Source organism: Cervus elaphus, chromosome 11 (genome assembly GCF_910594005.1).
Source record: "Cervus elaphus chromosome 11, mCerEla1.1, whole genome shotgun sequence".
Classification (NCBI taxonomy): Eukaryota; Metazoa; Chordata; class Mammalia; order Artiodactyla; family Cervidae; genus Cervus; species Cervus elaphus.
This window is the reverse complement of record NC_057825.1, coordinates 23,535,223-23,550,537: the sequence shown is the minus strand read 5'-3', so window position 1 is coordinate 23,550,537 and position 15,315 is coordinate 23,535,223. Positions and strand designations below refer to the sequence as shown.

Below are 15,315 nucleotides of genomic sequence, written 5' to 3'. Positions count from 1 at the left end.
GTCTATAGGGAAAAACCATGATTGATTAATAATGTTTCATGGTTGTGTTAAGGATTAATTCAAGCATTTGAGTGATTTTTTCCCCCCTTTTAGTCACCTGTGTTAAGCCAGATACAGATTCTACAAAAAGAATGTGAGACAACATTTACAAGGAGTAATAAGCTAGGTTGTCAGCTTGCATATATATAGAGAACAGTTAGGTAGGAGTGAACTGGCTAAAAAGTAGTTGGGTGATTGTGTTCTCCTGAATGTGCACTCACAGTATTTGCTACTATTCTGTGCAAGTCTCGGAAGATGGACGAGGAGATCGTCTTTAGAAAGCTGTTAATTTTAGGGGATACTGAGGAACACTTTAAGTAATGGCATAGTGCAGCACTAAAGGGCTGTGTCTCCGGATTTGGTCATCTCTTGTGGGTTTTTGATTTCCCCTAAACAGCACTCAGCATTTTATTTATTTTACTTTTAAAAATTTATTTATGTTTAATGGAAGGATAATTGCTTTACAGTATTGCATTGGTCTCTACCAAGCATCAACATGAATCAGCCATAGGTTTACCCGTGTCCCCTCCCACTTGAATATCCCTCCCTCAGTGTTTTAAATGCAGGCGTCCCTCACACTCATTTACTTGCAATATTCCCTTTATCCCATGAGTTGTACTTAGTGGGGGGATCAAAAATGTCTTGTGTGAATGAGCTCTCAGGAGACATGACAACCTCACTGGCACAGAATGGAAAGGAAACAGTCCTGGGCGTGGGCTGGGAAGGGGTGTGGGTCGAGTACGCAGAGGATCTACCATCTCAGTACATCACCCGCAGCTAGGGAAATGTCCCACAAATGTGTTAACTTTATCCTGTGGAAGAGATAGTGTTGAGAATACCCTATCTTAAAGGTTTACCGAAGTGCATGAGTAAATTTTTATTCTCTTATAAGCTGTAAGATCCATATAGACCTATGAGATGCTTTGGGGAGCTAATCAGTGAGCCTTTATATCCATTACATTGCTGTAAAATTGCCCGTCTTTCTTTTTGGTTCCTAAGGTCATATATATTCTGTGAGAATCAGGTCAGTGGTGTGTAAAAGATATACTGTATTGACAGCTGGAGGAGCAGTTAGGTATAAATTGCATTAGGAAATTTCTCATAAGCCCTAGCTAGATAAGATTTAATAATTTTATGAAGGATTGCTTCTAGGAAAGGAATGAGTGCCATAGTCCTGATCCTTGTTGATTATCTTCCACTGCAGAGAGAGAGTGTGTTTGGCCTTTGATAATGTAGGGGCTATTGACATTTGAGAGATTAATGTGCAGCTTTGTAGCTGGCAAGTGTGAATGTCAGAAATTGAGTATCTTAACTTACATTAAGGAGCTTTTCTTGTTGCCTTTCTAATGCTCATTCTTCCAGTGTGAGCAAATTCTTCTTTCCATGAGTTCAGGTTGGTTTTTAGAAGAGAAACAAAGAGGTCCTGTTGTTAGTAGAGAAAGCTGCGTCGTCTTGGCAGAGAGGAAGCTCCTTAGATGTGAATTGAGGAACTTGCTGATCTTCATGGACTAACTTTTCTTTTTTTCTTAAACAGGTATTTGTTTCTGGTGAGGTAGGGAAGTCTTGGCCACATCACGTGATCTGTTTTTATCCAGAATATATTACAGATAGGGAGACACGTATGACTCAGAAGCATCTTGGTTCTTAGCAGCCTTCAGCTATCTTTTAAGTCAATGACAGTGCTTTATTACTTTTACTTTTCTTTGGCCTACCATTGAAAAAAAATTATTTGGAAATCATTGTTAACCCATCCATCAGTCCTCTACATGGAGAGTCTTTGAGAGAAGAGGCTAGTTCTCATTATGTTATAGTTATTTACACTTAAGTGGGCCCTTGTAGGCCTTGATAAAGTTTTGAATTCCTACAGGTGGTAAATAACCAGTCTGTGTCTCTTCTCTTTGAGTGTTTTGGTTGTAGTTTAACCTGATACATGATAACTTTGTATGTCAGTGAATTTCATTAATCTTAAGCAGGGTATTTTGTACCTGGGTTATACTCCCTCCCACCCTGCCCCCCTGGCCCCTAACTTTAAGGACTATTTCCACAATCCTTCTGAAGAATTTATGGGAATAAAATTTTAAGAAGTGACTTGGGCCAGACTGAATTTCTTCTTATACTTGGAGTGATGCTAGCTATTGTGGGTCTCTCTTGGAAGTAAAGAGATGAAAGAAGATGATTATGTTTGGTTATTTTATAGGAAATAAGGAATGGTGCTTAATTATGGTTTAAATACAAAAAGAAAATTTAAAAAATACATTTGTGATGTGATAGAATGTATACTGGATTCAGTTCAGTTCAGTTGCTCCGTCGTGTCTGACTCTTTGAAACCCCATGGACTGCAGCACGCCAGGCCTCCCTGTCCATCACCCACTCCCGGAGCTTGCTCAGACTCATGTACGTTGGGTCAGTGATGCCATCCAACCATCTCATCCTCTGTCATCCCCTTCTCCTCCTGCCTTCATTCTTTCCCAGATCAGGGTCTTTTCAAATAAGTCAGCTCTTTGCATCAGGTGGCCAAAGTATTGGAGTTTCAGCTTCAGCATCAGTCCTTCCAATGAATATTCAGTACTGATTTCCTTTAGAATGGACTGGTTGAATATCCTTGCATTCCAAGGGACTCTCAAGAGTCTTCTCCAGCACCACAGTTCAAAAGCATCAGTTCTTTGGTGCTCAGCTTTCTTTATTGTCCAACTCTCACATCCGTACATGACTACTGGAAAAACTATAACTTTGACTAGATGGACCTTTGTTGGCAAAGTAATATCTCTGCTTTTTTAATATGCTCTCTAGGTTGATCATAGCTTTTCTCCCAAGGAACAAGCGTCTTTTAATTTCATGGCTGCAGTCACCATCTGCAGTGATTTTGGAGCCCCCCAAAATAAAGTCTGACACTGTTTCCCATTGTTTCCCCATCTGTTTGCCATGAAGTGATGGCACCAGATGCCATGATCTTAGTTTTCTGAATGTTGAGCTTTAACCCAACTTTTTCACTCTCCTCTTTCACTTTCATCAAGAGACTCTTCAGTTACTCTTCACTTTCTGCCGTAAGTGTGGTGTCATCTGCATATCTGAGTTTATTGATATTTCTCCTGGCAATCTTGATTCCAGCTTGTGCTTCATTCAGCCCGGCATTTTTCATGATGTACTCTGCATGTAAGTTAAATAAGCAGGGTGACAACATACAGCCTTGATGTACTCCTTTCCCAACTTGGAATCAGTCTGTTGTTCCATGTCTGATTCTAACTGTTGCTTCTTGACCTGCATGCAGGTTTCTCAGGAGGCAGGTAAGATGGTCTGGTATTCCCATCTCTTGAAGAATTTTCCACAGTTTCTTGTGATCCACACAATCAAAGGCTTTGGCATAATCAATATGCCCGCAGAAGTAGATGTTTTTCTGGAACTCTCTTGCTTTTTTGATGATCCACTGGATGTTGGCAATTTGATCTCTGGTTCCTCTGCCTTTTCTAAATCCAGCTTGAACATCTGGAGGTTCACAGTTCATGTACTGTTGAAGCCTGGCTTGGAGAATTTTGAGCATTACTTTGCTAGCGTGTGAGATGAATACAATTGTGCAGTAGCTTGAGCATTCTTTGGGATTGCGTTTCTTTGAGATTGGAGTGAAAACTGACCTTTTCCAGTCCTATGGCCACTGCTGAGTTTTCCAAATTTGCTGGCATATTTAGTGCAGCACTTACACAGCATCATTTTCGAGGATTTGAAATAGCTCAGCTGGAATTCCATCACCTCCACTAGCTTCATTCATAGTGATGCTTCCTAAGGCCCACTTGCCTTCCTATTCTAGGATGTCTGGCTCTGTGTGAGTGATCACACCATCTTGGTTATCTGGGTCATGAAGATCTTTTTTTGTACAGTTCTTCTGTGTATTCTTGCCACCTGTTCTTAATATCTTTTGCTTCTATTAGGTCCATACCATTTCTGTCCTTTATTGTGCCCATCTTTGCATGGAATGTTCCCTTAGTATCTCTAATTTTCTTGCAGAGATCTCTAGTCTTTCCCATTCTATTGTTCTTTATTTGCATTGATCGCTGAGGAAGGCTTTCTTATCTCTCCTTGCTATTCTTTGGAACACTGCATTTAAATGGGTATATCTTTCCTTTTCTCCTTTGCCTTTAGCTTCTCTTCTTTTCTCAGCTATTTGTGAGGCCTCCTCAAACAACCATTTTGCCTTTTTGCATTTCTTTTTCTTGGGGATGGTCTTGATGCCTGCCTCCTATAGAATGTCAGGAACCTCTGTCCATAGTTCTATAGGCACTCTGTCTGTCAGATCTAATCCCTTGAAACTATTTGTCACTTCCATTGTATAATTGTAAGGGATTTAATTTAGGTCATACCTGAATGGTCTAGTGGTTTTCCCTAGTTTCTTCGATTTAAGTCTGAATTCGTTAATCAGGAGTTCATGATCTGAGCCACAGTCAACTCCCTGTCTTGTTTTTGCTGACTGTTTAGACTTCTCCATCTTTGGCTGCAAAGAACATACTCAGTCTGATTTAGGAATTGACCATATGGTGATTTCCATGTGTAGAGTCATCTCTTGTGTTGTTGGAAGAGGGTGTTTGCTGTGACCAGTGCATTCTCTTGGCAAAACTCTGTTAGCATTTGCTCTGCTTCATTTTGTACTTACTCCAAGGCCAAATTTGCCTGTTACTCCAAGTATCTCTTGACTTCCTACTTTTACATTCCAGTCCCTTCTGATGAAAAGGGTGTCTTTTCATCATGCTTTACTGTACATGTACTGGATTAGGAGACAGGAAATATTTGCTACCTATTAGCTCTGTGACCTCAAGACAAGTCATTCTTTTTGGGTCACATTTTGCTGGCACTGCAAATGTGCCAGGAGATGGTGGTTTTACCAAGCTGCTTAAGCACAGAAGATGCTAGGTGGTGTTTAGCAGCAGGCCTGTGGTAGTGATGTTGATATCAGACATTATGGAAAGACCCACAGTGAAGGACAGCTGGCAGACAACAGTTAGTAGGATTCAGTGAGGGTGGGGTAGGGTTTGAAGACAAGACTTATTTTCCTGAGTGAACAAGTTTGAGCAATTGGAGTAGAAGGTGAGAATTTGGTTTCAGAACCTGGACAGTTCTGAAATCAGAATTCAAAGTAGACATGGAATAGATCAGATAGAGGGATGCTGAACATGTTATATTGTGCGTTTGCAGAGAAGTTGCCTAAATCCATCCTGATGCTTAGGAGGGGGTTAGGATTTTAGATTATCATCATTGACATCAGTTGTGGAATGAGGGAAGGCATCTGGGGCAGAGACATCCAAGAAATCCAAGATGAACAGAATTTTCAATAATCAACTGGTAAGATTTTTGTAGTAAGGAATGAAAGTGAAGTGAAAGTGTTAGCCGCTCAGTTGTGTCTGATTCTTAGCGACCTCATGGACTGTAGCCCGCCAGGCTCCTCTGTCCATCGGGTTCTCCAGGCAAGAATACTGGAGCGGGTAGCCATTTTCTTCTCCAGGGGATCTCCCCACCCCAGGAATTGAACCTAGTCTCCTGCATTGCGGGCGGAGTCTTTACCATCTGAGACACCAGGGAAGCTCAGTGAAGAATCAGTTCAGTTCAGTTCAGTTGCTCAGTCGTGTCCGAATAGTTAAGAGCAAATTAAAATGAATTAAAATTGGGAACATTTCTGTGATCCTGAGAGAGGATTGTCTCCAATCTGTGAAGTAGTAGGTAATAGTTTTTGAGCCCTTATTTTGCCAGGCATGCTCTTAAGAACTTTTAATTTGGTGGCATGTAATTATTCTCCCCCACCCACCCCTTCCTTGCTGGTCTATGCCACAAGCCTGTGGGTGATTGGACAGGGTATATACAAGAATTTCTCACTCTATTATTTCAGATTCATGTCCTTGACTTTAAGGAGTTTTAAGCCACTAGATGGCAGATTGTTTCAACAATTACTAGACAGAAGCCCCTTCTTAATAAACCGTTTATAATTCTTCTTGGAGTCAATTCGTAGGGTCACGTTTAGCTCTCCCAGTGCATCGGAATCCCACCTGGTGTGGTACCTAGGGGCACACGGTCCGTTCCTCCCTCCCTTTCCTCGGAGGGGGCTGGCCACCCTCTTCTCACTGCTTCTTGCTCTGCCCTGGCCTCTCATTTCATTCACTCCGTGTGTTTTTTGGCTCCATCACTTACAGCTTATTTTTTGTCTGATACCTACATTCCTGCTTTGAGTTTTAGACTCTTAGAATGTCAGAGCTGGCAAAGAGTTTCATCCATCACTTGGCTCAGCCTGTTCATTTCTCAGGTGGGAGAACTGAAGCCACGAGAGGTTAAGCCAAGGACGAGGACCCTTTGTCGGATTTATTTTCCCGCCCCAGCAGTTCTGTGCACAGAGCCGTTTTCTGAACGAAACCGACATGTAAATGCTTTGAAGGATACAGACACAGTCTCTGTGTCCGAGTGGGTTAAGTTCAGTGATGGAGGCGTGCTTTAAATAGCGGTTACAGTTTAGAAACGAGAAGGTGATACGTGCTCAGGAAGCGAGCAGCATAAACCATCTCATATTGTTAAGGACCCCTTCTAAGTTTCTGCCCTGCTCGCCTTTTACAGGCTGGGAGCACTCACGCCCTTTCTGAGCATCCTCCCAGCACACCGTTTACAGACTCAGCTCTGTGCTCTTGTACCTCCTGTTCTTGGCTGAGGAGGCTCTTTATCTGATCTCTTTATCAGCCAGGAAACTGTTGAAGGGATAAACCTTTCTTTGGTGTTAACCCTGTGACCTTTCCTTGACCTCGTCTTCCATGCAGTTAATTGGTCCTTTAGGCTTGCTTTTGTGTCTAACTCAGGGGTCCCCACGGGCGTGGTCTGGGTTGGCTGGTTCTTTCGCCTGGAGTGGACGGTGCTTGTTGTCATTCTCGTGGGTGAATATATGTCCCTAGCCGTCTGAGAAAGGAAGGTGCCCGAGCCTCACCCCACGGTTGGTACCGATGCTTTGGGAGAGCTAAGCTCGCCACTGCAAATTAATCTTGAGAATAAGAAGTGGTTTGTTAAAGTGAGCTCTTCATTTGTCTCACACATTCCTGATTGCTTAACACATGGTTTGCATCTATAATTTTGATGGCATGAAGGAAACTAATATTACAGTTACTTTGGTGCAAAGATATTTGAACCTAATACATCTGATTCCTTGACCCATGATTTTCCTATTTTCCACAAAATTTTGAGGTGAAAGATTATTGGGAAAGTTAATTCCTGTCTCCTCCTCTCTCGTTTCAGTTAATGAGAAGGGGTTTTAACGCTTGCATATAGTGTGCTTTAGTCTTCAGAATTTAATGTGCTACAGAAATTTCGTATTGCTTTTTATCTTTATAGAATAATTAAAAAATAAGGGCTTGCTTCAAAATGTGATTCCTAAGGTAAGTACTTAAGAACCTGATACTGTGTATTTAAGGAGGTTATGGTTGTCACTGCAGGTAAATATTCTGGGTGGAGGAAATTATTGCAACAGAAAATAACATTACTGATATGGTCTTAATTTTTGCAAAAATCTAATGACCGTTTCAATAGTAAATCACAGGATGCTTAAGATATAACTATTAATGTATAAATAGCTTCAGAATGCCACAAAGCAAATGATATGCTAATTTAATTTTCAGTATTTGACAAGACTTGTGGGTTGATGCTAAGTGTTAAAGCCAATTTACTGAATTTTTTTTTCTTCCTGGGCTTCATTAATTGGAAGAAAGTTACGTACATAATTTGGAATACTATATCTTGGCTTTTAAGTTAGAAACAGAGAAAAGTACAGGGGATGTGTTAATGAACACCTGAGAACCTACTATCCAGAATTAACAAATACTAAGTTTTTTTTTTTTTTTTTTTCAACTAAAGGTGTGTGTGTATGTATGTGTATAGAAAGTGAAAGCAAAGGTCGCTCACTCGTGTCCGACTCTTTGGGACCCCATGGACTATATCTCCAGGCCAGAATACTGGAGTGGGTAGCCTTTCCCTTCTCCAGGGGATCTTCCCGACCCAGGGATCAAACCCAGGTCTCCCGCATTGCAGGTGGATTCTTTACCAGCTGAGCCACAAGGGAAGCCCATGTATGTATATAGATACACCCAAATACATAAATGAGAGACAGTAGTGCAAACAAGTTCCTACTTCTAGAGGCAACCTGCTGCCATGGTTTTGGTGTGCAACCTTCCTTTATATATATATATATATATATATATATATATATTTTTTTTTTTTTTTTTAATATTTGGCTGTATCCATGTTAGTCACGACAAGTAGGATCTTCACTATGTCGTGTGGGATCTTTCTTTGTGGCGCATGGACTCTATAGTTTGGCATGTGGCTCAGTACTCGCGGTGAGTGGGTTTAGTTGCTCTGCAGCTTGTGAGATCTTAGTTCCCTGACCGAGAATGGAGCCTGTGTTCCTTGCATTGCAGGGCGGATTCTTTAACCACTGAACCACCAGGGAAATCTCTAGTATATATTTTTATATTTGTTCTTTTTATACTGTATATGTTTCCCTGAACAATTGACTGAATTTGTACTTATTCATCCCTTTTAAACATTTAAAATATTTCTAATTTTTCTGCATTATAAACAGTGCTGTATGAGGTATTCTTTTACCAAGAGATAAATATGCCTGTGTGAGAATTTCTCCAGAGTTATCTTAGAACACAATTTGGAGAATTGTTGGGGGGGGGCACAGTTTTAGATGTCATATCCTTCTCCAAAATGATTGCTACAGTCTTACTAGTAGTTTTAAAGAGTTACTGTGTCTCTATAAACATAGAGAGCGACTGGTGTAAATCTTTGTTGCTTTAATATGCATTCCTGGCTTTTGTATTTCTCTTTTTGTGACTTATTCTCTGTGCATTTTTCTTTGTGACTGGTTGTTGGAGATCTTTATGGATTCTGTCTGCTAAAACATATACTTTGTTAGTTTTATGTCTTATAAATAACTTTTCCTGGTGTGTGACTTGTGTTTGCACTTTATGGAGGGAAATTTTAGGTTTTAATATGGTCAGATTTGAAGGAGACCATCTTAATGACACTAGGGTGGGAAAGTGTTTGATGGGTCAGGATGCACAGTGCACAAGCCATGAAGAGAAAGGTTATCAGTGTGAATGAAGTTGACTCTTTAGTTAAATTTTTTTTTTGTGGCCATGCTGCTCAGCATGTGGGATTTTAGTTCCCCAAGCAAGATTGAACCTATGCCCCTTTCAGGGAAGCGGAGTCCTAACCTCTGGACCAGGGAAGTCCCTAGTTGGCTTTTTTTAGAACTCTACCCTCCCATGTAAATTTAGTTGACTATATTGTTTAGTTCCATTACATGTTTGTTCAGTTCCATAAGAAATTCTGTGGGTTTTTTTTTTTTGTTTTTTTTTTAATTTCTTTCAATTTGTAGACTAAAAAGAATTGGCATTTTTAAGGTATGGGGAGTTTGTCAAAGAACATGGTGAAAGTGAAAGTGTTAGTCACTCAGTCGTGTCCGAATCTTTGTGACCCCATGGACTGTAGCCTGCCAGGTTCCTCTGTCCATGGGATTTCCCAGGCAAAAATACTGGAGTGGGTTGTCATTCCCTTCTCCAGGGGATCTTCCTGACCCAGGAATTGAACTCAGGTTTCCCTCATTGTAGGCAGTTTCCTTACCATCTGAGCTACCAGGGAAGCCCAGAGAACATGGTATCTCTCTCTCTGTTTGTAACTTTGTATCTTTCAGGAACATTTTGAGATTTTCTTTCTGATGTTGTCCTTTACCAGATTCTCCCTTTAGTGTTGTCTGCTGCCCTGTTTATTAGTTTATGACTCCTCACCCCTGTTGCCAGGACCCCCCATCCCCCGCCTCATCTTCTCATATCTTACTGCTGAAATCTAGGAAGAATGAGGAAGGGTGTGGAGAGGAGAGGACTCTGTAGCATCTCTTTCTCTGTGCTACTTCAGGAGAAAGTTGGAGCTTTAAATTTACTCACTCCGGAAACATTTATTGCATGTATGGTGCTGGGCCTTGCACTTCTCTCATTTCCATTGACTATTTTCAGTTAAGTTACATACTTTCACTTCATTTTGGTTAGCGCTGCCCAGGACCCCTGTTCTAACACTGTAATCATGATGAAGAAGGTTTATTTGCTAAGTTAAGCATCAGTACCAACCTACTTTTTTTTTTCCCCTTAATCACTAAGAGCTGAGCCCTCATCAACACTGAGTCCTGTAAAACAGTGAAGTGATGGACCAAGTTAACATCTTGACTTGGGGTTGATACCCCTTGGCACATATAACTGAAGATAAGTCTTCAGTAGATGTCACCTGGGTTATCATCTTCAGATATGGGTGTTACCTTAATTCTGTGCTCTCAGCTGTTCCTTATTTTCATGTGCCCTTAATTGTAGAGTGAGCTTTTTGAATGCAGGGAGCATACCTTGTTCATCCCTGTATGATCTCTGTATCAGGTAGCTGCTGGTTACCTGCTTTTTGACCATGCTGATGAAATTGTCTCAGTCCCCCCTCCCTTTAAACACAAGCAAGCACACTTGTCTGCCTGCACGGGTGAACACACACATGGTCTTGTAGCTGCAGCATTAGTGTCCCAAAGCTGCCATCCCATCTGGTGGGAACAATACATGATTAGTTCCATCATTCTGTCTCCTTTCCACTTACTCTTCAGTCTGGCGTGAATGGCAGAAAGGCTGGTTGGAAGCAGTTATTGAATCTCTTTCATTTTTAATCAAGCTTATCTTATTGTAGCCAATTTGATCTGTGTGTGACCGTGTTTATCAGAATTCATAGGGAGGAAATGTCTTCTAGAATTAAGATCAGGAGATGAAGAATGAAATTGGAATGTCAGTTAGCTATCCTGTAGTCAGGTAATGTAAAGTTTTAGACATATATTTTGAAATCTAAAAATGAGGTATGGTATCTGTTACCTCCATGGCATAGTAGTGCAAACTAAATAATAATGTTTAACCCCTTTAAAAAAGTGTTACGGTGTGTGTATGTGCATATATATATATATATATATATATATATATATGTATATATATATATATATGGTCAGCATTGCTCACTGAGTAGAGAAATTATTTCCATTATCAGAATCTGTTTTGTCCTGGCCTTTTAGAGGTTTGTTGAATTCTCAGATTGTGTTTTATTTTTGTTATAACAATAGGCTACTAATTTTTAAAGATATGTCTTTGTGAGAATTGCATGTTTTTTGTTTGAAAAAATGCTGTGACTAGATTCAGAAATGTAAACATTCAAAGCTACTTGTTTTGTTTCTGTTTGTTCAGAGAAGTTTTTCCTAACAAATTGACTTAAGAATAAAAGTTCCCTATGGAAAATTTGTCGCATGATCATAGAAGACTATATGACTCCCTCGTGCCTGCTATTCAGGCTAACAGTGGACTCGTGGCCAGCATCACATCATCTGTGGCCTCAGCTGAGCCTCCACCCCCAAGCCTAGAGTATCATGAAGTCAGTCCTGGACAGTGTAGTGTTTTGTCTGAATGTTCCAGTGTGTATTTCTCAATAATAAGGACTCTTAAAAACGTGAACATGAAACCGTTTTCATTTATGAAGACCTGGAGAAGGATGTGGCTTCTGTCTTCTGTTACTCCATCGCCTTATTGTTATTGGGGACAACAGTGTTTCCCTTAAGACACTGGAAGTTTTACTTGCAAACCTTTTTCTTGTTTTTTGACGTGTGACTATGATGTCTTATATAGTACCCTGCCAGATTTACTGCACATGACTTAACTTTAAAAATCATGACCATTGGGTTCCGTTATCAATTGGCTTAGTTTGTGTGTAGTGGTCTTTTAACTTGTACTGCTTGTTAGATTGCTTTGCCCTGTTGGTAAGTGGCCTCTAACTGCAATGAAGAATAGCAAACAGTAAATGAACAAGTCATAATGTGGGGCTAAGCTACCGAGCAGTCTTACTTCAGTACAGTTACTACTGCATAGTTGTGTCCCATCCACAGCATTCCTGGCTGTCATTTCTTCCCCCTAGCATCTGTAACTGTGCCCTCATGACCTCCAGTGCACTGCTGTAGTTAATATATACAGGTCTGGGAGGTGACATATCCATTTGCGTTTATTAATTTATTTATTGAGGTATAGTTGCGTTGTCATGCTGTGTTGGTTTCTGCTGACTCTGAAGTGAATCACATCTGTGTACACGTATGTCCCCTCCCTCGTGGGCCTCCGTCCCACCACCACCGTCCCACCGCCTAGGTCCCCAAAGAGCGCGAGCTGAGCTGCCTGTGCCGTGCAACAGGCTGCTGTCAGCTGTCTCTTGTACACATGGCTGTGCATTTATGTCAGGGGTGTATCAGTTTATTTACGTTTATTGGTGTTGATACAGTTTCTCAGATACTCAATGACCAACCTGAAAATGCTTCTTTTTACCTTTCCAAGTTCTCATCGTGGTTTCAGATGTTTCAGTCTGTCATTGAAGGTGAAATTCTAGTTGAGAAACCATCTGGTCTCTTGGTTGTCTCCTCTCAAATATTTACCTTCTAATTTTATTTTGGTTTTCCTTGTGGAAGTGAGCGTTTCTGCTCGCTTTGTTTTGATGTTGTCCTGTTCATATTTGTAATTTATCACTTCTCTTTACCTTTCTCTGTTTTAGACTTTTGCTGGTTGGTGGATGTGAAACTGCTGAAGTGGGCATATCAAAAGCTGCTAGCTGTGGACTGTCTGCCTGGAGAGTTCTTTCAGGATCACCGTATTATAAGCCCGTTACTCATGGTGGCGACAGGGTCACTGCAGTAAGTCTCATTTATGGTATTTCATTTTGTTCATTTAGACCTTATCTAAAGGTCTTAGATAAGCTCTTTGTAAGATATATGGAGAAAGAAGCAATCTGCCTTAAATGAGGAAAGTGACTTAATACAAGTGAAATTTTAGGACTTCTATCAAATATCAAATTTATCTAAAGCGTGCTTTATTTAACTTGGTCTTATTTTTAGTAGAAATATTTGCAGATATGAAGAAAAATGATTTAGCAGTACTGTTACTTGCACTTGCTTATTTAGACCTTGACATTTATCAAGTCCTTTGATGCACTGGCAGCAGTTCTGAGCACTCTCACAAGTTGTAGCTCATTTAACTCTCAGTAACCCTTTGAGATGGCAATGGCACCCCACTCCAGTACTCTTGCCTGGAAAACCCCATGGATGGAGGAGCCTGGTAGGCTGCAGGCCATGGGGTCGCGAAGAGTCGGACACGACTGAGCAACTTTACTTTCACTTTTCACTTTCATGCATTGGAGAAGGAAATGGCAACCCACTCCAGTGCTCTTGCCTGGAGAATCCCAGGGACGGCGGAGCCTGGTGGGCTGCCGTCTGTGGGGTCGCACAGAGTCAGACACGACTGACATGACTTAGCAGCAGCAGCAGCAGCAACCCTTTGAGATAGGTATTGTTAATAGCCCAAGTCTGTTTATGAGGAAGGTGAAATTTAACTGGGTCAGCCAGCTAGCAAGTGGCAGAATGAGAGTGCAAAATCTGGCAGGAGTTCCCTGTTCAAGTTCTTAACTGCTTTGGTTCTTCCATTTTGTTACATATTGATCAGGACTGTTTATCCACCTGTTCATTTATTCACTCTATTATTGAGCTTCTGTTTTCTATCAGTCACTCCTTTCTGCTGCAGTTAGTATAGGCTAGGCTCTGCTGTGATAATAAAAATTAGCCACATAAACAGACAAATGAAGAATCCTGACATTTTTGTCACTTACCTCGTGAAAGCGTACCCCTTATTTGTGGCAAAGTCTGTTGTTGATACCATGACCTCCTGGAAAGCTTGTTCCAAGTGATGATTAAAGGATCCGTGGAGGCTGTTACTCTTACGGGCCCATTGTCTCAGTTTAGGGCATTAGGTGGGGAAGCAGAGTGGTAAAAGGAGGGACTTACTGTCTCACACCAGAGCCGGCATCACTTCTGCTCACAGTTCACTGCCTGTAACTCATCATGTAGCTCCTGCTACCTTCAAAGGGTCTGGAAAGTAGTTTTCTGTGTCCAGAAAGGAGAGAAAAACTAGACGTTAGTGAATATTAATTGTTTCTACCATACTGACTGTGGCTCAGCTGGTAAAGAATCCGCCTGCAATGCGGGAGACCTGGATTCGATCCCTGGGTTGGGGAGATCCCCTGGAGGAGGGAACAGCTACCCACTCCAGTATTCTGGCCTGGAGAATTCCGTGGACTGCATAGTCCTCCAGGTTGCAAAGAGTTAGACACGACTGAGCGACTTTCACTTTGACCATATTGGCCACTCTGTGGTTTGTATTTGTTTTTTTGTATAAACTGTATGATCATAATTATGGACCCTGTGCTTAGCATGTTGCCTGATATGTGGTGGGCATTTGTATTTTTCTAGTGAGGGAAGAAGCCAAGAGATTGAAGTGAAACATGACATAAGTGATGATTATTCCTATGAATGTATTTGTTCCAGTTTTTGTCTGAAAATGAATGTATTTGTTCCATTATTTCAAAATAATGATATAAAATAATATATCTAAAAATAATCCTCTAAAACAATGGTTAAATGTTTCAAGGTTGAAGAGGAGCCAGGGAAGAAGTACTTTTGAAGAGAAATCTTTAGCAATCATAGTAGGCCTCCATTTTTTTTGTTTGTTTGTTTGTTTGGTTTTTAGCATATGCTGACATATGTGATGGTGAATTTAGCCCAAAAAAGTAGTAAGTTTTTGTTTTTTTTAATCAGGTCAATTTACTGGTTCAATATGGCCCCAGACGTTAAAGCTGTTTATGTTTGTTGATTAGTTCATATAGTACTGTGCCGTGTCCTTTTTCTTCCATTCGTGATCGTTCTGCTCACTCTGGCACCCATTTATTCTCTCTGCAGGATCCAGTAGGAGTTCAGTTTGAGTCTTTATTAGCCACATTTCATAGATAAGGAGCCCAAGGCACTGGGAGATTTTAGCAACTAAAAAACAGGGCAGCAGGGATGGCACCAGTTCTCGTAGTTCCTGTTTAGCGCTTTCCTCACACCCCGTGTGAAATTACATACATCTCATTGGCACCATCAAATTTATGCTGTGATGATTCTCCCATAATTTATTTAAAAAAAGAATGAGATAGCAGTTGGATGTCGTATTTCATATTTGTAATAATTTAGTCGTGTTCCTCCCTCTGATTTCACACTCGGCTTGTTGCTTATATGTGAGATGTATCAGAGCAGATCCTGAAAAAAGTTTGAACAGTTTTTTCTCTTGACTGTTAAATCGGCAGCTTATTTTTTAAAAATTATCTGTATTGAATTTGTTACTG

General features: G+C 40.7%; 1 protein-coding gene across 1 annotated transcript in view; it reads left to right on the top strand.

Moving 5' to 3' along the window:
* NBAS (NBAS subunit of NRZ tethering complex) overlaps positions 1-15,315 on the top strand; it is a 309,213-nt gene that overhangs the window by 35,640 nt on the left and 258,258 nt on the right. Inside the window, exon 10 of the mRNA XM_043917136.1 lies at positions 12,658-12,796. Within this exon, the coding sequence (XP_043773071.1) occupies positions 12,658-12,796 (139 nt within the window). The remainder of the gene's footprint in view (positions 1-12,657; positions 12,797-15,315) is intronic.